The sequence below is a fragment of the Pecten maximus genome, chromosome 10 (genome assembly GCF_902652985.1).
Source record: "Pecten maximus chromosome 10, xPecMax1.1, whole genome shotgun sequence".
NCBI classification, from domain to species: domain Eukaryota; kingdom Metazoa; phylum Mollusca; class Bivalvia; order Pectinida; family Pectinidae; genus Pecten; species Pecten maximus.
The window spans coordinates 31,101,012-31,127,189 of record NC_047024.1 but is presented as its reverse complement, the minus strand read 5'-3'; the positions used below and the strand labels follow the sequence as shown (position 1 = coordinate 31,127,189).

Sequence of the window (26,178 nt, the reverse complement as noted above, 5' to 3'; positions counted from 1 at the left end):
GGGAATTGGCGCGAGATACGAAAAAGAAAGTAGATGGCTGCAGTGGTGATAGTGTGGAGGTACACAACCTAGCGTAAACCTGATACGACCACAGGTCCTAGCCTCGTCTGTCAATACATCCAATATATAATATTATATATTGGATGTATTGACAGACGAGGTTAGGACCTGTGATACGACTATTTCACAAAAATATTCGATATCGTCAGATATAATAACGGAGGAATGCTCAAAAGAATTTTATTACATTAATGCCAATTGGTTGATATCAATAAATTACTGACGTTGATCAGTACTTGACAAAAAACTTTTGTAACAAACAGACAAAATTTGAGAAATTTAACGCAAAATTGACCAGCCGACGTCTGAATGGCAACGTTCGTGCACAGGTAACCGGGTCGCCTGTGTCGAGACAAAACCTGGAATAAGTCTACACGATTTAGCCACAAACGTACCGTTGTATGGTTAACTTGCAAACTTTGGTGTGTAATGAAAAACTAAAGAGTTCGGAGGGTTTTTTTTTGTGAAAAAGTTACAATAATGTCATTTTATAAGTGTTTAACTGATCAAAATAGTGTTTTATTGATAATTTTGATGATAAAAAAGGCTATTCAATATATTCATGTAAAACCATGCAGATAAACTCTAATTTTAGATGGTAAGCTCTCTGTATTTGATATACGTATATATATATATAGATGTATAAATATAGATTATGATTATATTCCAATAATAAAGTAGGTTATTATATCTTAATTCATATTGAAATATCTGCTTTTAATGTTTCTGTAACTGTCTCTTAACAAGTATACCACATCAAATCATTGATTATGAACTGTTTGGTTATTTCTCATCATAATCGACACAAGTGTACTGAAACACCTAATATACACTGATTACTACAACAATGTATTTCAACAACACTGATTAGGGTATAAGTGGCTATGCTCCTCCATATAAGTGTCAGATTCAAAAGTCCAGGGAGATATGGTATAGATTAAATTACTTCTTATATCTTATGTAAGATATTTAGGGGAGATTATTATCTAAGTGAATTCTACAGGTTTGGCATAACCCCGCATCTGCATTTGAGTAACAGTATCTACTTTGTGTAATTATATGTTACTCAAATGCACAATAATTTGAAATAGAAACACAAAGTTCTTTTATGGATTTGTAACAAAAAGGGTGTTATCTTTTTAACATTACCCAATATAACCAATGTGACACTGCATCTGCAGAAGAACCGTTCACTTCTGTTATCTGACTTTGTGCTATAATGACATTTTATATCACTAACTTTCTCCATCGACTACACAGTGATAGCCATTGGGAGCATAATTGGTGCAAATATCATAGGTGAGCATGAATTTAACTGTGTTCTATATATATTTAGCCATATTATAATCAATGGAGGTAATAAAGTTTGTGACTTTTACAAAAAGCAGACAACTGAATTTCCTTTTTGTGTAAAAATGCACCATATCAATTTGGTTATGGAGTCATATTAAAAATATGATGCCTTTTTTGCTACAAATGTATAAAAGAAATTTCTGTGTTTCTATTTTAAATTATCCTGCATTTGAGTAATTTATTTATTATTTATTACTCAAAGTAGTAGCTTCTTCTCAAATGCAGGACTATTACCCATCTACAGGGTTCATGATACTATAACCTATATGTGAACCAGTGCATAACACCTATCCATAATTCTTCATTAATGCACTGATTATATTTACTCTTATGAAAAGTGAAAAATCATAGCTTGCAGCATCATTTTTGTATTAATGACTTATTTATTTCCAAATTAAATCCACTATAATGATAATTGGAACATGCATTAAGTATCTTATTAGTATCCATGTACTTTCTATTGGACCAGATTTTAGCCCACTGTCAGATGGTGGTCATTGTCTGATCAGTCACCCTTTTTCATACGTCATCCTCTGGAACCTCCAATGATGGAAATCACACTCATTCCACATCCAAAATGAGGGAGAAAGTGTGTGAAAACAGTTAATTTTATGCATGTTTTCTATGATACAAAGTTCATCTGTAAACAACCCTTTAATGTTATTGCTAGGTTCTAAAAAGATATTCAATTTAAATGTATAGGTTCCCTTCATTAGGGCAATACAGAAAAAAAAGACATTTTCAAAACCTTTGTTTGTACATCTCCTTTTACTTGAACAGGTTGATGTTCTACAAGAATGGGTGTGCTAAACTTATGGCAGATTCTGGGTCCTGTGAAACAACACCAGGAACTATTGGAGCTGAAGGGACAGGTTTTAGCTGTGGATCTTAGTATCTGGGTGTGTGAGACACAATGTGTCAAACAGATGCAAGGGGTTGTCTCAAAACCTTTCCTTAGGTAAGCATGATTGTGTATTTTAATTGTGTGGTTGAACTTAATCTATTTAGGTGAGCTTAAATATGTCCTTAAATGAAGGCATTGATTGTAAAAGAATGTCTGGTCATGCAGCATTTTACGCTAAAATTTACATCACAAAGTTGTGTTTAATTTTAATTCTTTGATTTAAATGCTTTTCCTTGCAATGCAATGGGGGAAAAAAACAAGAGAAATTGAAATCATCAGCCCAAAAAAAATTTGCTGTGTTTCCACTAACGTGCCCAAAAAAATAGGGTAGGTAGGTCGGAAATACTTTTTATTTTATTTTACTTTTTTTTTGTATCTTAACTTTGATTAATTAAACACTGAAATATGATGTTATATATGCATAATGTAACATGTAAATCTACATTTCATATCTATATTAAGACCTGTGTGCATCTTTTGATTGTAAATATCATTATCAGAAGGTAAATGTCAGAATGTTAAAATCTGCAGTAAAATAAAGTAAAGTGTCTAAGTGATACCTTTACTGGCATTGTCTAAATCTCTCAAATAAGATCCAGATTTCCGAATCGGATTCATTTTTAGCTCACCTGGTCCGAAGGACCAAGGTGAGCTTATGCCATACCGTGGCGTCCGTCCGTCCGTCCGTCAACAATTGACTTCTTCTTCATAACCGCTGATCAGAATTTGAACAAATTTGGTCAGAAGCATCCCTATGGGTAGGGGACTCAAAATTGTACAAATGATGGAGCTGACCCCCTGGGGGCCTCTGGGATGGGGCCAAAAGGGGTCAATTTGGAGGTATTGATATAAACGACTTCTTCTCTGAAACCAAGCAATGGCTATCGCTCATATTTGCCAGGTAGCATCACTATGGGGTGAGGATTCAAAATTGTACAAATGAAGGGGCTGACCCCCCAGGGGCCTGAGGGGCGGGGCCAAATGTGGTCAATTTGGCTATATTGATATAAACGACTTCTTCTCTGAAACCTACTCCAACAATGTTAGAGGTTTTACACGGCGAGATACTTTTGACTAGCGCCGTGTAACCAAGCAATGGCTATCGCTTATATTTGCCTGGTAGCATCACTATGGGGTGGGGATTCAAAATTATACAAATGATGGGGCTGACCCCCCAGGGGCCTGAGGGGTGGGGCCAAATGTGGTCAATTTGGCTATATTGATATAAATGACTTCTTCTCTGGAACCAAGCAATGGATATCTTATATTTGCCTGGTAGCATCACCTTGGGGTAAGAATTTGAAATTGTACAAATGACGGGGCCGACCCTTCTGGGGGCTGAGGGGCGGGGCAAAAAGGGGTCAGTTTTGCAAAATTGAAATAAACGACTTCTGCTCTGAAACTAAGCAATGGATTTCGCTCATATTTCCCGGGTAGCATCCCAATGGGATGGGGATTCAAAATTGTACAAATGGTGGGGCTGACCCCCCCAGGGGCCTGAGGGGCGGGGCAAAAATTGGTAAATTTGTTTAAACAACTTCTCTGAAACTTACCAATGGATATTACTCACATTTGTATGGTAGCATGGTTATGGGGTGGGGATTCAAAATTGTAAAAATGTTGGGGTTGACCCGGGCCGCCAGGGGGCTGAGGGGTGGGGCCAAAAGGGGTCAATTTGGCTAAATTGATTTAAACAACTTATTCTCTGAAACTAAACAATGGTTTGACTGGTAGCATCCTATTGGGGTAGGGATTCAAAATTGCATAAAGGAACGAGCTGACCCCCAAGGGGGCAGAGGTCAGGGTCAAAAGGGGTCAATTGGTCTAAACAAGTTCTTCTCTGAAACTAAGCAATGGATATCACTCACATTTGTGTGGTAGCATCCCTCTGAGGTCGCGGATTAATGCACTTTTTGGAATTTTCAGTATTAAAATAAAACCAATGTACATGTACCCATATAAAATGCTTATGATATATATTGACATACCAATACCAGCGACAAATATACTTCAGCATCATTCTTGTTTCATATCTTATGAAACCAGGTGAGCGATACAGGCCCTCTGGGCCTCTTGTTTTTGTATTTTAGTCAATAAAAACTAAAGGGTCAGGGGTTAAAAATAGGGAGGGTCAGGTAACCGGAAACAAAGCTTTTTTTTGGCCTCATGCATATCATACTGTCAGCTTAAAGTGGTAAGCTGTCCCTGTTGGTCCGAGCCTGCTATAGATTTAGCCAGCTGATATACTGACTTAGTGTTACATGTACTACTTTCCCTGAAGAACATTATTTTCTTTATTCTGTGATACAAATCCTTTTCAGAAATCTCTTTTTCCGAATCCTACATCTACTACAGCTTGGTGTACAGCTTGTGTTTGTGGTAGAAGGGGAAGCACCAGATTTGAAGAAGGATGTAATGCAGAAGCGTCAACAGGACAGATTTCGAAACAAAGATACAGGTTTCCGAGGTCAGGCTTACAGAGGTCCGAGAGGAGGTGGGGGCAAAGGAGGCCGACGTAACTTCAATGCCTGTCTCCGTGAGGTAAAAAAAACTTACTTCAACATGTTTTTGTGGAATTAACATTCACCTGGTATGCATATTTAGAAATACCATAATATAGGGAAATGTGATAAATCAAAAAACAATATTTAAAATGTGTAATTATACAGGATAAATTAGTAGATGCAGTGTATTGTCTGTTGAGGTGAATCTCTTGGCTTGTTGCATTATTAAGAGACTACATGTGTTAGTGTGAATGGACTATGGTATATCACAACCAGTATTGGATTTTAGCATGACTATACTCTGTATTCGGGATCAGACAAACAACCAGTGAAGCGTGTCGTGTATGTACACTGAGGTGTGAAGTATACTAGATTGTAGGCCATCCAGTTGTCCCTTGATTTTTTTTAGCAATTTCAGAAGTCAAATTGCTATTTCTCAAAAAATTGAAGTCAAATGGAATTATTCCTTAAATACCAAGAGTCAAATCTCATTTTGAGGTCAATACATACTCTCAAGGGTCTACTGAATGTCCTGGTTTGTAATACCAAATTGATAGGTCTTTACCTCTACACTGTAGTATTATAGACACTGATTATGAGTTAGAGAACGAGTTGATTTGGTTACCCTGTAGAAGTTAAGGTGACAGAGTGTACTCGCCAAAATCAGACAAGTTTGGATCCAATACCGACTGTTATATACCAAAACCTATTTCACGTTAAATTGATCACAACATGAAGAAATTTATTTTCTCAGTGTTGTAGGATGCTCGACTGCCTTGGAATCCCTTATCTCCATAGTAACGGGGAAGCTGAGGCCTTTTGTGCTGCCCTGAATGCTGCTGGGGTAAACATCAAACAAGAATACAATAATGACACCTGAAGTATTGTTTTTAACTTAAATCATATCTAATAAATAAATAAATTTTTACTGTACAAATTTCAGTAATCTTATCAATGTTAAGCTCTGAAGCACCTGAAGGTCATACTGTCAATCTGTGATAAACATTTTACCTTCAGCAGGAAGTTATCAATAAACATGATGCCCAAGGTCATGATAATGGTCAGTGGCATGCTCAGATAAAGGGCTACTCAATTAGCTCTAAAAAATCTTGCTCTAATTTCAAGCTCACAGGGATTAAATCTTTAAAAATCTTTTAACATCTCAATAACCAAGAGGCCTAGAGTCTTCATGTTAGGTCAGTGGTATGCTGGGATAAAAGACAGCCATATTTGTTTAAATGAATGATTTAACCTATTCTAAAATTCACAGGAGTCAAATGTGCTTCAAATAACTTCATCTGAATAACCCTGAAGCCAAAGGTCAGATATTAGTAGCATGCTGGGAAGAAGGTCTATTAAGTCTGTCAAATATGCTAGAATATTCCTCAGGTAAATTCTGAATAACCAGGAATCCCAGGGTGATATATGACATATAGAATGCCAGAATTAAGGAGTGTTACATTAGGACTCATATCAGCGAACTTATAATCATCTTAGAAGTTGCATGAAGAAAATCTTCCAACAAAGTATTCCATATGTACGCTGCAGAAGGGGTGTCTAAAAATTCAGGCCCATTTGCCATTAGACATCTGTTTATTTCTAAAGCTTGTTGATGGCTGTCTGACGAATGATGGCGATGCCTTCCTGTATGGAGCCCGAACTGTTTACAGGAACTTCACTATGAACACCAAGGTACGTCATCTTACTAATGCTAAGGTATTGTATAAGGAATGAAGGTGGAATACAGTACTAAACTATGTAATGTGAAGCATGCTAGGAATTTACAACTGTAAACACTTATTCATGCACATTAAAAAAAATTTAATTAATTTTTCTTTGTTTTCATGGTAAATACTCAAATGTGATTGGTCGAAAAATTCTTTTCATTCTTCTATGAAAGAAATAACGAGAATGGCGCGAAAAATGTGACGTCACAATACGACAATTGACGTTGCGTATTGATTTGAGAAAAAGAATCCCATTTAAAACCAGTAAAATTGTACATAAAACATGTTTTAAATTAGAAAATCATTTTCAAAAATTAATTATAAGCGTTGATGTCAATTATTTTTTAAGTTTCATCGGGGTATGAAACAAATTTTGTTTGCAAACTTCTGTAAGAATCCGCTACGCGGATTTATAGTTTGCAAACAAAATTTGTTTCATACCCCGATGAAACTAAAAAAAATTGACATCAATGCTTAAGTACATTAACAAATTTTAACAGATTAGGGCAGTGATGTCATGATGGACTGGTGTACCCACAATTCCTATGCTACATAAATAGTATAGAGAAACAATAGTTAGTGAGTTACAATATTACAATGCTTACAAATTGAAAAGTGCAGAAATACTGGTGACTGTTGAAACATGTTTATTTTTGTAGGATCCCCATGTGGAGAGTTACTCTATGAACAATATTGAAAGTAATCTTGGCCTGGACAGAGAGAAGATGGTTGCCATGGCATTACTCCTAGGCTGTGACTATTTACCGAAAGGGGTGCCAGGTGTTGGTGTAGATAAAGCCATAAAACTGATGACAACTTTACAGGACTATTCCATTCTAGACAGGTAGACTATGAAAACCTGGTGATATCCTTGACCCTTGTCAGCTGGAAGGCCGCAAGGCCGTAATAGCAGATGCAAAACCCGTTAAATAGATTAATTTAAGCAGGGATATTTTGGATCATAGTTGTTATATGAGAATTTAGGGGGTTTGTAAAGTAGATGGGATTTTCCTTTAAGATATAGCACATTCTGGAATTTTTCATTAAAATTCTGCCCTTGTTAATTATCAGGAACTGCTTTAATTTGTTACACATTTAACTTTAAAAAAAATCATATATCAGTGGAAACAATATAGCCATTTACCATTAGATTCATCTGGTATGTGTGGTCTAGCTAGAACTTCTGATCAGGATAGTGGGAGCCTTGTTTTTATCCCATCATCATCAGATAGTTCAGGGCTGTTCAAATCGCCCTTCCTTTGTGGTCCGTGGTCTGTCTGTCTGTCCAGCAGTAAATGATCATTGTGTTGTTATTGTTATGTGTAGATTTCTTGCTGGCCCAAGTTGTGCCTACTTAATTTTGAGTCTTATCCAGAAAACAAAATGGCCGACAGGTGGCCATTTTAGATTTGCAATTTTTGACATTTGAAGATTGTTATGGCTGTGTCTCTCTCTGGATCTTAAAAAATTATGGACATTTATTTGTAGGTTCTTTGCCACAATTGTGCATGCTTATGAAAATGATATATGAATTTCTTCTTTGTGATTATAATTATCCATAATGTGTATAGTTTGTTTCTGCTTTGTGTGAACATAGCATGATATCTGGTGTAAATGATTCATTGCAGCTAATATCTGACACAGACACTTTTGGATACAACCTGTTCTGTCATGGTTGTGTGCCTAGGCCAGACACTTAACTCTAGTTGCAACGGATACTATGGATAGCATACAACAGGCCTCCTGTATGTTAAGTTAAGGTAGCCACCAGCTGCTACAAGAAGACTCCATCTTTTAATGATGGTACCCTGGCTTTTCGCAGTGAAATGTCACTTTCACTAATATTTTTGTTGTAGGTTCCACAAGTGGCGCCGTATGTCTGATAGTGAATGTGTTGACCAGATTGAATCCTTGGTCAGAAAGAAGGCTTTGGTTGTGCAGGACTTCCCTCAGGTTCCGGTAAAATCTCTTCAGTTTCTTTTAACCCCGTTTTTAATATCAATTTAAAACTGCCAGTTTTCATAACTTTTAATTTTTGACAGCATTTATTACTTTATATTTCACTTATGAATGTCCTGAATTTAACAAGCTTTTACCATACTTGTACCTGATACCTATCTCCTTGCTTCAAGACTAATTTCAATTGTGAAATGAACATGCACAATTACAGGTCCTCGTGTGTACACAATAATAGGTCGTGTGTACACAATTACAGGTCCTCATGTGTACACAATTACAGGTCCTCGTGTGTACACAATAACAGGTCCTCGTGTGTACACAATTACAGGTCCTCGTGTGTACACAATAACAGGTCCTCATGTGTACACAATAACAGGTCCTCGTGTGTACACAATTACAGGTCCTCGTGTGTGTACACAATTACAGGTCCTCGTGTGTACACAATTACTGATCCTCGTGTGTACACAATAACAGGTCCTCGTGTGTGTACACAATTACAGGTCCCCGTGTGTGTACACATTTACAGGTCCTCGTGTGTACACAATTACAGGTCCTCGTGTGTACACAATTACAGGTCCTCGTGTGTACACAATAACAGGTCCTCGTGTACACAATTACTGGTCCTCATGTGTACACAATTACAGGTCCTCGTGTGTACACACAATTACAGGTCCTCGTGTGTGTACACAATTACAGGTCCTTGTGTGTACGTAATTACAGGTCCTCGTGTGTGTACACAATTACAGGTCCTCGTGTGTGTACACAATTACAGGTCCTCGTGTGTGTACACAATAACAGGTCCTCGTGTGTGTACACAATTACAGGTCCTCATGTGTATACACAATTACAGGTCCTCGTGTGTGTACACAATTACAGGTCCTCATGTGTACACAATTACAGGTCCTCGTGTGTGTACACAATTACAGGTCCTCGTGTGTGTACACAATTACAGGTCCTTGTGTGTGTACACAATTACAGGTCCTCGTGTGTGTACACAATTACAGGTCCTCGTGTGTGTACACAATTACAGGTCCTCGTGTGTACACAATAACAGGTCCTCGTGTGTACACAATTACAGGTCCTCGTGTGTACACAATAACAGGTCCTCATGTGTACACAATAACAGGTCCTCGTGTGTACACAATTACAGGTCCTCGTGTGTGTACACAATTACAGGTCCTCGTGTGTACACAATTACTGATCCTCGTGTGTACACAATAACAGGTCCTCGTGTGTGTACACAATTACAGGTCCTCGTGTGTGTACACATTTACAGGTCCTCGTGTGTACACAATTACAGGTCCTCGTGTGTACACAATAACAGGTCCTCGTGTACACAATTACTGGTCCTCATGTGTACACAATTACAGGTCCTCGTGTGTACACACAATTACAGGTCCTCGTGAGTGTACACAATTACAGGTCCTTGTGTGTACGTAATTACAGGTCCTCGTGTGTGTACACAATTACAGGTCCTCGTGTGTGTACACAATTACAGGTCCTCGTGTGTACACAATTACAGGTCCTCGTGTGTGTACACAATAACAGGTCCTCGTGTGTGTACACAATTACAGGTCCTCATGTGTATACACAATTACAGGTCCTCGTGTGTGTACACAATTACAGGTCCTCATGTGTACACAATTACAGGTCCTCGTGTGTGTACACAATTACAGGTCCTCGTGTGTGTACACAATTACAGGTCCTCGTGTGTGTACACAATTACAGGTCCTCGTGTGTGTACACAATTACAGGTCCTCGTGTGTACACAATTACAGGTCCTCGTGTGTACATAATAACAGATCCTCGTGTGTACACAATTACAGGTCCTCGTGTGTACACACAATTACAGGTCCTCGTGTGTGTACACAATTACAGGTCCTCGTGTGTACACAATTACAGGTCCTCGTGTGTGTACACAATTACAGGTCCTCGTGTGTACACAATTACAGGTCCTCGTGTGTACACACAATTACAGGTCCTCGTGTGTGTACACAATTACAGGTCCTCATGTGTACACAATTACAGGTCCTCGTGTGTGTACACAATTACAGGTCCTCGTGTGTGTACACAATAACAGGTCCTCATGTGTACACAATTACAGGTCCTCGTGTGTAGGTCCTCGTGTGTACACAATTACAGGTCCTCGTGTGTGTACACAATTACAGGTCCTCGTGTGTGTACACAATTACAGGTCCTCGTTTGTGTACACAATTACAGGTCCTCGTGTGTGTACACAATTACAGGTCCTCGTGTGTACACAATTACAGGTCCTCGTGTGTGTACACAATTACAGGTCCTCGTGTGTGTACACAATTACAGGTCCTCGTGTGTGTACACAATTACAGGTCCTCGTGTGTGTACACAATTACAGGTCCTCGTGTGTGTACACAATTACAGGTCCTCGTGTGTGTACACAATTACAGGTCCTTGTGTGTACACAATTACAGGTCCTCGTGTGTGTACACAATTACAGGTCCTCGTGTGTGTACACAATTACAGGTCCTTGTGTGTACACAATTACAGGTCCTCATGTGTACACAATTACAGGTCCTCGTGTGTGTACACAATTACAGGTCCTCGTGTGTGTACACAATAACAGGTCCTCATGTGTACACAATTACTGGTCCTCATGTGTACACAATTACAGGTCCTCGTGTGTAGGTCCTCATGTGTGTACACAATTACAGGTCCTCGTGTGTGTACACAATTACAGGTCCTCGTGTGTGTACACAATTACAGGTCCTCGTGTGTGTACACAATTACAGGTCCTCGTGTGTACACAATTACAGGTCCCCGTGTGTACACAATAACAGGTCCTCATGTGTACACAATTACTGGTCCTCATGTGTACACAATTACTGGTCCTCGTGTGTACACAATTACTGGTCCTCATGTGTACACAATAACAGGTCCTCGTGTGTACATAATTACAGGTCCTCGTGTGTACACAATTACAGGTCCTCGTGTGTACACAATTACAGGTCCTCGTGTGTGTACACACAATTACAGGTCCTCATGTGTGTACACAATTACAAGTCCTCGTGTGTACACACAATTACAAGTTCTCGTTTGTACAGTGGGAAATAAACTACTGAGATGACCTTATTTTAATATTTGATACGTTGAGAGGTAATGTAGACTAGTAAATGATATTATGGATTTATGTTAGGATTAAAAAGAAGGAATTTCATAGATACAACAAAAGATGAAACAGAAAACGTAACATTTATGATTCCGTTCTTACTTGGTACTAAATGCAGGAGTTTATTCCGATGTAAGTCTCTGATTTCCTCCTTTATCATCCTCATTATGTTTCTCCGATTCTGTTCCCTGATAGCTTAGAGAATTGTAACCCTAGTTGTATGTCTGAGGTGACTGTTTGAACCCTACCCAGGGTGGCTTGTGTTTCTCATACAGAGTTCAAGGACCATCCTATGGACAAGACACTTTTTAAGTAGATGAGGATGTAATGTGATAATATGTTGTTCAGAGAAATATCCCTGACCTTATACAGGAAAAGAAGAATAGCACAAACTTACATAAGATAACCATTAATTTCAGGGTCGAAAGTTTTAGAATTTCTGAAGTCTTTCATTTCTGTCATTGAACTGTACTTCACAGCTTTCGACACAATAGCGATATCTCTGTTTTGACTACATGTATATGAGAACTTTCTATGTTCACATTTATCTTTGATGACATGTTGGACGATGAAAAGCAGTTCTATCAACTACAGAATAATCTTGTGTGGTGTTTATTGTTGTACAGGTTATAGATGAATTTTTGACATCCAGGGACAAATGTCCATCTGCCATTAAGAGCTGGAAGCGACCTCAAATAGCTGATCTTCAGGTAAATACACGATTTGTCAGAGATCATTTTAAGTTGCTCGTACTGTTAATACAGATGATCAAAATTATTTCGCTCCAAATTGGACAGGAGTCAAATGAAATGTACAGTGCATGATTTAGTGTTAGGAGCTAGTTTGTAGGATATTCAATTGGGTGTGGAGTTTAGAGACAATCAGATAGGAAAAGAGAGCATTACAGTTTGCCTTCAGTAATTAAGGGGTTGACAGATTTCGAAATCATGTTTTTAATTTCAACACTTTGTATTGTGTATACCAGGTCAGAGTTATGGAGTTCAAAGGTCAAATAACTTATTTATCACTTAATGACTTGTAGTGCAATATGGAGAGACCTGATATCTGTTAAACTAGAAATATTAGATCAGGGTTATGTATAGTACTGGTGTAGTGTATAGTACTGGTGTCATGTATAGTACTGGGGTCATGTATATAACGGGTGTAGTGTATAGTGCTGGTGTAGTGTATAGTACTGGTGTAGTGTATAGTACTGGTGTAGTGTATAGTACTGGTGTCATGTATAGTACTGGTGTCATGTATAGTACTGGTGTAGTGTATAGTACTGATGTAGTGTATAGTACTGGTGTCATGTATAGTACTGGTGTAGTGTATAGTACTGGTGTAGTGTATAGTACTGGTGTAGTGTATAGTACTGGTGTAGTGTATAGTACTGGTGTAGTGTATAGTACTGGGGTCATGTATAGTACTGGTGTAGTGTATAGTACTGGTGTCATGTATAGTACTGGTGTAGTGTATAGTACTGGTGTAGTGTATGGTACTGGTGTAGTGTATAGTACTGGTGTAGTGTATAGTACTGGTGTAGTGTATAATACTGGTGTAGTGTATAGTACTGATGTAGTGTATAGTACTGGTGTAGTGTATAGTACTGGAGTCATGTATAGTACTGATGTAGTGTATAGTACTGATGTAGTGTATAGTACTGGTGTAGTGTATAGTACTTGTGTAGTGTATAGTACTGGTGTCGTGTATAGTACTGGTGTAGTGTATAGTACTGGGGTCATGTATAGTACTGGGGTCATGTATAGTACTGGTGTAGTGTATAGTACTGGTGTCATGTATAGTACTGGTGTAGTGTATAGTACTGGTGTAGTGTATAGTACTGGTGTAGTGTATAGTACTGGTGTAGTGTATAGTACTGGGTAGTGTACTAGTACTGGTGTATGTATAGTACTGGTGTAGTGTATAGTACTGAGGTAGTGGTATAGTACTGATGTATGTATGTACTGGTGTAGTGTATAGTACTGTGTAGTGTATAGTACTGGTGTAGTGTATAGTACTGGTGTAGTGTATAGTACTGGTGTAGTGTATAGTACTGGTGTAGTGTATAGTACTGGGTCATGTATAGTACTGGTGTAGTGTATAGTACTGGTGTAGTGTATAGTACTGGTGTAGTGTATAGTACTGGTGTAGTGTATAGTACTGGTGTAGTGTATAGTACTGGTGTAGTGTATAGTACTGGTGTCGTGTATAGTACTGGTGTAGTGTATAGTACTGGTGTAGTGTATAGTACTGGTGTAGTGTATAGTACTGGTGTAGTGTATAGTACTGGGGTCATGTATTGTACTGGTGTAGTGTATAGTACTGGTGTAGTGTATAGTACTGGTGTAGTGTATAGTACTGGGTGTAGTGTATAGTACTGGTGTCGTGTATTGTACTGGTGTAGTGGTATAGTACTGTGTAGTGTATAGTACTGGGTCATGTATGTACTGGTGTAGTGTATAGTACTGGTGTATGTTGCTTGTTATAGTACTGGGTCATGATGTACTGGGTAGATAGTACTGGTTGTACGGTGTAGTAGTACTGGGGTATGTATAGTACTGGTGTAGTGTATAGTACTGGTGTAGTGTATAGTACTGGTGTCATGTATAGTACTGGTGTAGTGTATAGTACTGGTGTCATGTATAGTATTGGGGTCATGTATAGTACTGCTGTCATGTATAGTACTGGGGTCATGTATAGTACTGGGGTCATGTATAGTACTGGGGTCATGTATAGTACTGGTGTCGTGTATAGTACTGGTGTAGTGTATAGTACTGGTGTAGTGTATAGTACTGGTGTAGTGTATAGTACTGGTGTAGTGTATAGTACTGGTGTCATGTATAGTACTGGTGTAGTGTATAGTACTGGTGTAGTGTATAGTACTGGTGTAGTGTATAGTACTGGTGTAGTGTATAGTACTGGTGTAGTGTATAGTACTGGTGTCATGTATAGTACTGGGGTCATGTATTGTACTGGTGTAGTGTATAGTACTGGGGTCGTGTATAGTATTGGTGTAGTGTATAGTACTGGGGTCGTGTATAGTACTGGTGTAGTGTATAGTACTGGTGTCATGTATAGTATTGGTGTAGTGTATAGTACTGGTGTAGTGTATAGTACTGGTGTAGTGTATAGTACTGGTGTAGTGTATAGTACTGGTGTCATGTATAGTACTGGGGTCATGTATAGTACTGGTGTCATGTATAGTACTGGTGTAGTGTATAGTACTGGTGTAGTGTATAGTACTGATGTAGTGTATAGTATTGGGGTCATGTATAGTATTGGGGTCATGTATAGTACTGGTGTCATGTATAGTACTGGTGTCATGTATAGTACTGGTGTCATGTATAGTACTGGTGTAGTGTATAGTACTGGTGTCATGTATTGTACTGGTGTAGTGTATAGTACTGGTGTAGTGTATAGTATTGGTGTCATGTATAGTACTGGTGTAGTGTATAGTACTGGTGTCATGTATAGTACTGGTGTCATGTATAGTACTGGTGTCATGTATAGTACTGGAGTCATGTATAGTACTGGTGTAGTGCATAATACTGGTGTAGTGTATAGTATTGGTGTAGTGTATGGTACTGGTGTAGTGTATAGTACTGGGGTCATGTATAGTACTGGTGTCATGTATAGTACTGGTGTAGTGTATAGTACTGGTGTCATGTATAGTACTGGTGTAGTGCATAATACTGGTGTAGTGTATAGTACTGGTGTAGTGTATAGTACTGGTGTAGTGTATAGTACTGGTGTAGTGTATAGTACTGATGTAGTGTATAGTATTGGGGTCATGTATAGTACTGATGTAGTGTATAGTACTGGTGTCATGTATAGTACTGGTGTCATGTATAGTACTGGGGTCATGTATTGTACTGGTGTAGTGTATAGTACTGGGGTCGTGTATAGTACTGGTGTAGTGTATAGTACTGGGGTCGTGTATAGTACTGGTGTAGTGTATAGTATTGGTGTCATGTATAGTACTGGTGTAGTGTATAGTACTGGGGTCGTGTATAGTACTGGTGTAGTGTATAGTACTGGTGTCATGTATAGTACTGGTGTAGTGTATAGTACTGGTGTAGTGTATAGTACTGGTGTAGTGTATAATACTGGTGTAGTGTATAGTACTGGTGTAGTGTATAGTATTGGTGTAGTGTATAGTACTGGTGTAGTGTATAGTACTGGTGTCATGTATAGTACTGGTGTAGTGTATAGTACTGGTGTAGTGTATAGTACTGGTGTCATGTATAGTACTGGTGTAGTGTATAGTACTGGTGTAGTGTATAGTACTGGTGTAGTGTATAGTACTGGTGTCATGTATAGTACTGGGGTCATGTATTGTACTGGTGTAGTGTATAGTACTGGTGTAGTGTATAGTACTGGTGTAGTGTATAATACTGGAGTCATGTATAGTACTGGTGTAGTGTATAGTACTGGTGTAGTGTATAGTACTGCAGTGTTCGAAAGTAAAGGTGGTCCGATGGCCCGAGGCCACAGAAAATCTGATCGGTCTATGTAAAAATTCATTGTGTTGGACCGATTGGCTATGCAATTTTTCAGTCTTGATATTAAATTTTCCTCATGACACATGATAACAAAATCTTTCCTTGTCTTTTGACTAATGATCCAGTAATAAATGAGCTCAAAATAAAAGTAAATCTTCCGAGAAAAGCGCGTCAGCAGGGTGTATTTGCTTCAAGCGTCTGAGTGATTTGACACCGAACGATGCAAGCGTTTGCATGACGCAGTTATTCAAAACAACATGGCGCACATGTTAAAGTATTATGAAGGTGCTAAACCAAATACGAAGCGAAAACATTCCTCTGCTTATTCCTCGGCGACACAGTTACATGCTAAACGAAAGGCATATGACGACAACACCAGAGAAAGGACTTTTCAATGCCACTGGCTTGTTCTGTTGGAAGAGACTGGTTATGTTACGAGGTCGAGGACAACGTGATGAAATGTAGGTACTGTTGTGATTTGATTTTGAACTTGATTATTTCTTGTAGATATTTTATGCTTTAATTTGATTATTATCTGATGAATGAATATTAAACCATGATTTGGAGTTTCTTGTCAGAATTTGAGAAATGTCTACATACTCTGTGATTCATGTATTATTTATCCTATCCTTTATCTGTTAGACAAAAGGTGCAGACTTACCATTGAGGCAATGACTGACGTAATGATCGTAAAGTCGCTCACTTCTTCTGTTGAACAATTTGACCCAGAAGATGCCATTAACAGGTTTTTGGTTAGTTTAATACCTTTTAGTTTAAAGTCACTTCAATTGAAAGTGTTTCAAAGTCCTTTAAAACAATAACATTAATTATGCATAGTGCATTATAGCATACTAGTTCATATCAGCCTCTCAAGATAACTTCAGAAGGCTTATTATTAACTAATTAATATTATTTTAACCAACACTGCAAGTTTGCATTAAACAGATGAAAACACCATCTGGAGGGATGAGGAGACCAGAATTTGAGAGGTCTGCACTAAAGGCAGCATCAACTTCAAAGGAAATAGAGGGTGAAGCTGTGATAGAAGGAGATGGACAAGCAGAAGCTGAAATAGATCATCAGATGGAGTCCGATTCAGAGGATGTTGATTCAGATGTTGAGGGGGATTTTGAGCCAGGCTTTGATAATATGGGTGACACATTCACCAAAGTGTTAAAGGAAGCGGCTGCGGTTGAGCTTGAGCACGAAACGGTCAAAGAAATAAAATTTAAAAAAGAACTGATTAACAATCGCAAATAAAAATCTTATTAACAATTACAATTGATTCTCATTTTTTTATTTCATTAACGACATTGCACTTATTTCACAATAAGTTTAACGACTATCACTCTGCTACTAAAAAGCATGTTGTAAAAAATGGGTCTATGGAAAAATTACTTGGGCTATGGAATTTCAGTTTTCTGTAGACCTATTGTCTATGGAGAATTCAGAGTTACTTTCAGACACTGGTACTGGTGTAGTGTATAATACTGGAGTCATGTATAGTACTGGTGTAGTGTATAGTACTGGTGTAGTGTATAGTACTGGTGTAGTGTATAGTACTGGTGTCATGTATTGTACTGGTGTAGTGTATAGTACTGGGGTCATGTATTGTACTGGTGTAGTGTATAGTACTGGTGTAGTGTATAGTACTGGTGTAGTGTATAATACTGGAGTCATGTATAGTACTGGTGTAGTGTATAGTACTGGTGTAGTGTATAGTACTGGTGTAGTGTATAATACTGGAGTCATGTATAGTACTGGTGTAGTGTATAGTACTGGTGTAGTGTATAGTACTGGTGTAGTGTATAATACTGGGGTCATGTATTGTACTGGTGTAGTGTATAGTACTGGGGTCGTGTATAGTATTGGTGTAGTGTATAGTACTGGTGTAGTGTATAATACTGGAGTCATGTATAGTACTGGTGTAGTGTATAGTACTGGTGTAGTGTATAGTACTGGTGTAGTGTATAATACTGGAGTCATGTATAGTACTGGTGTAGTGTATAGTACTGGTGTAGTGTATAGTACTGGTGTAGTGTATAATACTGGAGTCATGTATAGTACTGGTGTAGTGTATAGTACTGGTGTAGTGTATAGTACTGGTGTAGTGTATAGTACTGGTGTAGTGTATAATACTGGGGTCATGTATTGTACTGGTGTAGTGTATAGTACTGGGGTCGTGTATAGTATTGGTGTAGTGTATAGTACTGGGGTCGTGTATAGTACTGGTGTAGTGTATAGTATTGGTGTAGTGTATAGTACTGGTGTAGTGTATAGTACTGGTGTAGTGTATAGTACTGGTGTCGTGTATAGTACTGGGGTCATGTATAGTACTGGTGTCATGTATAGTACTGGTGTAGTGTATAGTACTGGTGTAGTGTATAGTACTGGTGTAGTGTATAGTACTGGTGTAGTGTATAGTACTGGTGTAGTGTATAGTACGGGTGTAGTGTATAGTACTGGTGTAGTGTATAGTACTGGTGTAGTGTATAGTACTGGTGTAGTGTATAGTACTGGTGTAGTGTATAGTACTGGAGTCATGTATAGTACTGGTGTAGTGTATAGTACGGGTGTAGTGTATAGTACTGGTGTAGTGTATAGTACTGGTGTCGTGTATAGTACTGGTGTAGTGTATAGTACTGGTGTAGTGTATAGTACTGGTGTAGTGTATAGTACTGGTGTAGTGTATAGTACTGGTGTCATGTATTGTACTGGTGTAGTGTATAGTACTGGGGTCATGTATAGTACTGGTGTAGTGTATAGTACTGGTGTCATGTATTGTACTGGTGTAGTGTATAGTACATGGGGTCATGTATAGTACTGGTGTAGTGTATAGTACTGGTGTAGTGTATAGTACTGGTGTCATGTATTGTACTGGTGTAGTGCATAGTACTGATGTAGTGTATAGTACTGGTGTAGTGTATAGTACTGGTGTAGTGTATAGTACTGGTGTCATGTATTGTACTGGTGTAGTGTATAGTACTGGGGTCATGTATAGTACTGGTGTAGTGTATAGTACTGGTGTCATGTATTGTACTGGTGTAGTGTATAGTACATGGGGTCATGTATAGTACTGGTGTAGTGTATAGTACTGGTGTAGTGTATAGTACTGGTGTCATGTATTGTACTGGTGTAGTGCATAGTACTGATGTAGTGTATAGTACTGGGGTCATGTATAGTATTGGTGTAGTGTATAGTACTGGGGTCATGTATTAAATACTGAATGAGTTTGTTTAATGTAGTTACAGGAATTGGTAACCTTCTATTGTAAAAGGATTGTTGGTTTCATCATTTTATAGGCATTGTTGAACTTATGATTAAATATTTCCACAGAAATTTGCCCTGGACAAAATGGAGTGGGTGGTGGAATATACCTTAGAGAAAGTGTTGCCTTTAGTTACCCTATGGGATATGACCTTCATATGTAAAAGAACCTCGTCATCAGAGAGAAGTGGCCTACTGCAGCCTGCTAGGTATGGCATTATCACCAGTATTTATTTCAAAATTAGATTATAGAATATTATGTGTATTTATGTTATATGTAAACTTAGAAGTGTAAGATTAGCAATACATTAATAAGAAAAGAAAATTGCCCTCATTAAAAACAACACTTTTTCTTCCTAAAAATCATTGAGCATTTTCCATTTCTAGATAGTTGCATTCCTGCTTCCTCTACCTACGGTGTTTACAGTTGATTTGATATTCAAAGATTTGTTCCCATTATGACAATATCCCTGACAGATGTAGTGTTCTGACAGGAAAACTACAACGCAAGGTTTCCAGAGATGAAGGATGATGAAGACATTGGAATGTTATTTGGTCAACGTTATTTAGAAATTTTCTATTTTCTTGTGTGATATGAAGCCTAACATGTTTAATGCTTGTTGATTTGTCTCGTGGTCCATTTGTCACTACCCTGGTTCTTGTTTTGAGAACATGACTTAACCAGGATTTGATTTGTACTTTTTAAGGTCTCCATGCAGATCTGATGTTATTGTTAGTGTTTTGTCCTTGTGTTATCAACTTCTGAGTTAGAAGTATGATTTGTTTTTATTCTCCATTGTTTTTTGTGAACTACTGGTAATTTCTTTTACATACATGTAGGAATCTGTGGCTTTCTAACATTCATAATACACTTTCCTGTTATGTTAAAATGTATGTATAACAGATATATATCTGTTTGAAAAAATCTCTATCTCATGACAGAGAAAAAAAATCAAATTGACTGATTCATACAGAATTTTCCTGTGTTTTCAGATAAGAGAGATTATTTTTTGGTGTATCTTGAAAATTCCAATATCAAATGGGTTTTTGTTTCATGGAATTTTCTCTCTCTCTCTCTCTTTTGACTTATGATTTTTCATGATTAATTTTTCCATTTTAAGAGACAAATAATTCTGTAGATTTTCACATGTTTGACTGTAGAGTTACATGTCATATTTCAGAATTGTGAAATCGAGAACCAGACAAGGTGTCCAGTGTTATGAAGTGGAATGGCACAAACCAGGTAGATAATGTTGGAAAATACATATATTATTCAACATTAAACAGGGTTCATTTACACAGGCAAAATGTCTTGAGGTCAATTTGACCTGAAAAAAATATTGACCTGAAATTGACCTGAAAAATATTCATGTCAATTTCATGTCAATTTCGGGTCAATTTTTTTACATGAATTGACTAATCTGCTCTTTTCAGGTCAATTTCTTGACATGAATTGACATGAAGACATTTTGCTTGTGTACATGATATAATTTCAATTGGTTCAACCATAACTGGGAAGTTGATAAAATTTTATCAAGCAAAAGATACTGTATTTGACCTAATAAGAGTGCAGGGCGCGAGTAATTGACAGTGGGGCGCCCTTATTAAGATTAGTTATTCTGAAGTTTTATGAAACAGACTATACCTTATAGCAGAATACCCAAGGCTGTGGAAATGGTAAAATATGCAGTCATAAAAATATTCCAGATGAAGATATCTATTCATTATCATATATTAATCTTAAACATCACTTGAATATTCCTGTAAACTTGTAAACCGTGCCAGCTGATCTTTAGGCCAGAGAACATTTATTCCACCATTTATGTTCAAACGGAACTCTTTTGTGTTCTATTTATAGACACAGGTGATTTCCCAGATCATATCAGACATGGTTTTCTTTGACCTAATAATTGATTTACAATGTCGTTTACTAGCTTTCTGTTCTGAACAAAAGCTATTTATCAACAAGAATAAAGTCTTTTACTTTATCTTCAAATAAAGATGGCAAGTTATTATTTGTATGTGTGTTTAGTTTCGGGTGCTCTTTGCACTGACATGTCATCTGTAGGAATAGACAAAATGTGGCAAAAACTGTCTTCCAGTTACTTAATTTGCTGAAGAAAATTGAACACATAAAGTAACAAAACATTTCACATGAATTATTACTTTTGAACACCATTTTGACACTCAGTCAAAGATTTATTTCCTTGAAAAAAGGTAGGGGCGCCCTTATTAGGTCAAATACGGTATTAAACTTTACTGGAATGGGTCATTGTTGGAAACAGGTTCACTGGAATGGGTCATTTTTGGAAACAGGTTTCACAGGAATGGGTCATCGAGGGAGACAGGGTTCACAAGAATGGGTCATTGTGGGGGATAGGTTCACAGGAATGGGTCATCGAGGGAGACAGGGTTCACAAGAATGGGTCATTGTGGGGGATAGGTTCACAGGAATGGGTCATTGTGGGGGATAGGTTCACTGGAATGGGTCATTGAGGGAGACAGGTTCACAGGAATGGGTCATTGTGGGGGATAGGTTCACAGGAACAGGTCATTGTGGGAGACAGGTTCACAGGAATGGGTCATTGAGGGAGACAGTGTCACAGGAATGGGTCATTGTGGGGGATAGGTTCACAGGAATGGGTCATTGTGGGAGACAGGTTCACAGGAATGGGTCATTGTGGGAGACAAGTTCACAGGAATGGGTCATTGTGGGGGATAGGTTCACTGGAATGGGTCATTGAGGGAGACAGGTTCACAGGAATGGGTCATTGAGGGAGACAGTGTCACAGGAATGGGTCATTGAGGGAGACAGTGTCACAGGAATGGGTCATTGTTGGAAACAGGTTTCACAGGAATGGGTCATTGTGGGGGATAGGTTCACAGGAACAGGTCATTGTGGGAGACAGGTTCACAGGAATGGGTCATTGAGGGAGACAGTGTCACAGGAATGGGTCATTGTGGGGGATAGGTTCACAGGAATGGGTCATTGTGGGAGACAGGTTCACAGGAATGGGTCATTGAGGGAGACAGTGTCACAGAAATGGGTCATTGTGGGAGACAGGTTCACAGGAATGGGTCATTGAGGGAGACAGGGTTCACAGGAATGGGTCATTATGGGAGACAGGGTTACTGAGAAGGATAATTGTGGGTCACAGATTGATGATTTTTTTCTTCCAATGTATGCATAAAATTTTACATTGTAGAGACAGACACCATCTCTCCCCAGACTGTCTACACCACCATAGAAACACAGGATCTATTTTCTAAGTGTTATCCACATTTTGTCAAGCAATATGATGAACAAATGGCAGCCAAAAAGACAAAAGGTGAGGAATATATTAAACTTCCCATTAAATAGTATTATAATCCACTGTCACAGGTTTCAAATATAAATATTTTAGGTGAGAGTTGTCTCTCCTCTCCCACACATTGGGTTATTTACATGTACTATATACCCAGATCACATATGCCGATAGGGGAAATAGGGATTAATCCTTTAAATCACTACTAGTCATAAAGTTAAAAATGAATTTGAACCGAATTTGGTCAGGAACATCCTTGGAGGAAGGGGAAAAAAGTTTGTATAAATATTGACTCTGACCCCTCAGGGGCCTGAGGGGCGGGGCCAAATAGGGGAAATAGAGATTAGTCTTTAAATCACTACTAGTCATAAAGTTCTGAGTGAAAATCAACCAAATTTGACCAGGAACATCGTTTGGGGAAAGGGGAAAGAGTTTGTATAAATTTGAACTCTGACCCCAAGGGGCCAAAGGGGCAGGGCCCAATAGGGGAAATAGGGATAATTCCTTTAAATTGCTACTAGTCAGAAAGTTATGAATGGATTTGAACCCAATTTAGTCAGAAACATCCTTGGGGGAAGGGGAACAGATTTTGCATAATTGGTGACTGATCCCCAATGGGCCAAAGGGGTGGGGTCAAATAGGGGAAATAGGGATAATTCCTTTAAATTGCTACTAGTCAGAAAGTTATGAATGGATTTGAACCCAATTTAGTCAGAAACATCCTTGGGGGAATGGAACCAGATTTTGCATAATTGGTGACTGACCCCCAAGGGGCCAAAGGGGTGGGGTCAAATAGGGGAAATAGAGGAAATTCCTTTAAATCTCTACTTGTCATCAAGTTATGAATGGATTTGAACCCGATTTGGTCAGAAACATCCTTGGGGAAAGGGGAACATATTTTGCATAAATGGTTACTGTGACCCTCCATCCCAGTCCTCAGTCCCTTAGAGAATATATGTATTAACAAATTGAACATGAACATTATTTTGACATTTGGTCAAATCCAACCAGGTGAGCGATACAGGCCCCATGGGCCTCTTGTTTTAAAACAAATGATGTAAATTACTGATTTTTTTGTATATTTATTTTTGCATTAATATGCAAGGAGAGAAAATAACACCTTTTGATGGCGGCCAAGCTATTGGTTAATGATACAGGAGTCGTGCTGGGTCCATGACTCTAAGAGCTCATACACTAATTTCTAGATCAGTGCTCAGAAAAATCATGTATTGGCGAATAAGTCTGAAGAAATAATCTCCAAAAATAAAGTATTTACAAAATCTTAATTGATTTACAGTACACCAAGAATTAGAAATTGCTCAGTTGGGTATACACAGTATCAAAAGTAATGTGCTTATCTATGCTATTTTTAGAACATTTTTTAAGCAAGAAATTCTTGTTTTATTTCAGGTAAGTCAAGGAAGAAAAAGGATGTTGAAGAAGAGACTGATGAAGTAAAATGTTCACAGGACCTTGATGACGATTTGTCGCAGGCTGTGCAGAATCTCAGTCTCGCCACTGAAACAAGGAAGAGTCAAGTTAAAGAAGAGAGAATCCAGGAGGACAATATCAAAAGATCAACATATAAACAGAGAGATACTGAGGAAAAAACAAGACACAGAAGAAATGAGAAGGTTTATCTGAATGACCTAGAAAACAACATGGCCAGCCTCTCTTCGATATTACCACATCACGTTGGAAATATGAACACTACAGCTAAAACCAGTGGTCAGTCTCAAGCATCTCTGGTCAAAATAGAAAATGTTAACTCCACAAGTAGCCAAAATAAAGGGAAAATGAAGGTCGTACCAAAGGTCAAGGTTAATGAGTGTAAGAAATCCAATATTAAACTTTCAGACTTTACATCGGGCCTATTACTGGATGTTAGTAAGGATGTCCAGGAGTATCACAGGAAGGACAAAGCAATAGACTTTCAAAAGGAATCATGGGAAAAATCAGGAAAACAAAATGGTGGCCGAGATAGGAAGGTGGGTTCAGAAGTAATGTTACAAGTTATGATATGTAAGGAAGAGGTCAGTAGGACTGATGAGGAATGTAGCGAGGATGAAGAAGAGGATTACATTCCATTGTCTCAAAGAGTTCAGATTAATCTAAGAAAGCCCTCAATAAGAATGGTTCGACAAAAGACAAAAATTTCACTACCAGGTCTGCAGATTTGGATGTGTCTAGATTGTGTACAATGCTTAGATCTGTTAAAAATACCCCAGGTTCACAGCAACTGTCATCCAAACCAGACACACAAGCAGACACGTCACATCAACCCCACATGGACATGAAGACTTCACATCAATCACACTCGGACACACAAACAGACACGTCACATCAATTACACTCGGACACACAAACAGACACGTCACATCAACCCCACATGGACATGAAGACTTCACATCAATCACACTCGGACACACAGACAGACACGTCACATCAGTTACACTCGGACACACAAACAGACACGTCACATCAACCCCACATGGACATGAAGCCTTCACATCAATCACACTCGGACACACAGACAGACACTTCACAACAACCACACATGGACATGAAGACAGACACTTCACATCAATCACACTTGGACACACAGACAGACATACCAAGGCAGTCACACTTGAACGACCAGACAGACGGAATGTGTGAGGGAGTGAGGGCTCATTTACCCTATCCTACTACACCCACCGGACATAGGGTCAGTACAGAAACTGACAAATATTGGATTGGGTCAGGTCGAGGTTGTACACTAGACACAACACAAAATTCAGGTAAAACCCTACAGAAGGATAAACAAGAATTTAACAAACTCACAGCTCCAAGGATGAATGTAAAAGGTGTTCATAGATTGAAATCAACTAGGGGTATCCGATGTGTGAAGGGAAAAAGATCTCTGGTGGAGAACCAGGATCTACAACTCTCTGAAACATTGGCAAAAGGTAAAAACGCCAAACCAATCCGGAATGATCGCTGTTTAGTGGATAGTTTGACATCAGCATCAACAAAAGAGGATGAAGACCATGAAAAGTTGGTGTCCGACAGCCATAGTACTGAGGTCAGGCAAGAGACATGTAATGTTATCAGCAGGACTGTACCAACAGAACACAACAGACTGGATTCATGTTTGGTATCTGTTAAAGAAGAGGCAACATATAGCAACTCTGACATCACAAATGTGGATGCCAAAGTGATGACATCATCAGGTTCAGGAGCAACACAAGAAACGCTGCCTGGTACTGTCCAGATCAGTATTCCAGACAACTCACATTTGTCTCCGTATGTAGACTCATCAAACAATGCTCCTGATGTGTCGCTGTTGTCTCCTCACGTAAACCTATCACACAATCTAAGCACAATTCAAAACTGTAGTCAAGATCTTTTTAATTCAGAAGAGTTTAGTTGTGTAGATAGAGTCAATTTTACAATCTCAACACCGAATT

The 26,178-nt window shown here is 38.4% G+C and overlaps 2 protein-coding genes across 5 annotated transcripts; both read left to right on the top strand.

The window, feature by feature from the left end:
• Positions 1-8: 8 nt before the first annotated feature.
• Positions 9-25,131, top strand: LOC117335872 (flap endonuclease GEN homolog 1-like). Of its 3 annotated transcripts, XM_033896125.1 has the most exons (13): positions 9-59; positions 1,321-1,359; positions 2,194-2,371; positions 4,639-4,858; positions 5,576-5,665; positions 6,427-6,513; positions 7,208-7,392; positions 8,405-8,507; positions 12,279-12,362; positions 19,494-19,633; positions 20,606-20,667; positions 22,631-22,753; positions 24,140-25,131. In XM_033896125.1, exons 3-13 carry the CDS (start codon positions 2,211-2,213, stop codon positions 25,024-25,026), a joined length of 2,142 nt encoding a protein of 713 aa, XP_033752016.1. In that variant the 5' UTR covers positions 9-59; positions 1,321-1,359; positions 2,194-2,210; the 3' UTR covers positions 25,027-25,131. The 3 variants fall into 3 exon arrangements, with proteins under 3 accessions (XP_033752016.1, XP_033752018.1, XP_033752017.1); XM_033896127.1 differs by lacking the exon at positions 1,321-1,359 and having other exon boundaries at positions 19-59; XM_033896126.1 differs by lacking the exon at positions 9-59 and having other exon boundaries at positions 1,263-1,359.
• On the top strand, positions 16,111-17,438 carry LOC117335873. Of its 2 annotated transcripts, none has more exons than XM_033896128.1 (3): positions 16,111-16,618; positions 16,800-16,909; positions 17,103-17,438. In XM_033896128.1, exons 1-3 carry the CDS (start codon positions 16,552-16,554, stop codon positions 17,415-17,417), a joined length of 492 nt encoding a protein of 163 aa, XP_033752019.1. In that variant the 5' UTR covers positions 16,111-16,551; the 3' UTR covers positions 17,418-17,438. The 2 variants fall into 2 exon arrangements, with proteins under 2 accessions (XP_033752019.1, XP_033752020.1); XM_033896129.1 differs by having other exon boundaries at positions 16,111-16,622.
• Positions 25,132-26,178: the final 1,047 nt, after the last annotated feature.

What these genes read in the sequence shown, in the direction of transcription:
- LOC117335872 (XM_033896125.1), top strand. Translation starts at nt 2,211, where the DNA reads ATGGGTGTGCTAAACTTATGGCAGATTCTGGGTCCTGTGAAACAACAC. An exon ending in CTCAAATAGCTGATCTTCAG is followed by an intron (nt 12,363 to 19,493) that starts GTAAATACACGA and finishes ATATTTCCACAG; the next exon opens with AAATTTGCCCTGGACAAAAT. An exon ending in GGCAGCCAAAAAGACAAAAG is followed by an intron (nt 22,754 to 24,139) that starts GTGAGGAATATA and finishes GTTTTATTTCAG; the next exon opens with GTAAGTCAAGGAAGAAAAAG.
- LOC117335873 (XM_033896128.1), top strand. Translation starts at nt 16,552, where the DNA reads ATGCCACTGGCTTGTTCTGTTGGAAGAGACTGGTTATGTTACGAGGTC. An exon ending in CGAGGACAACGTGATGAAAT is followed by an intron (nt 16,619 to 16,799) that starts GTAGGTACTGTT and finishes TTTATCTGTTAG; the next exon opens with ACAAAAGGTGCAGACTTACC. An exon ending in ATGCCATTAACAGGTTTTTG is followed by an intron (nt 16,910 to 17,102) that starts GTTAGTTTAATA and finishes TGCATTAAACAG; the next exon opens with ATGAAAACACCATCTGGAGG.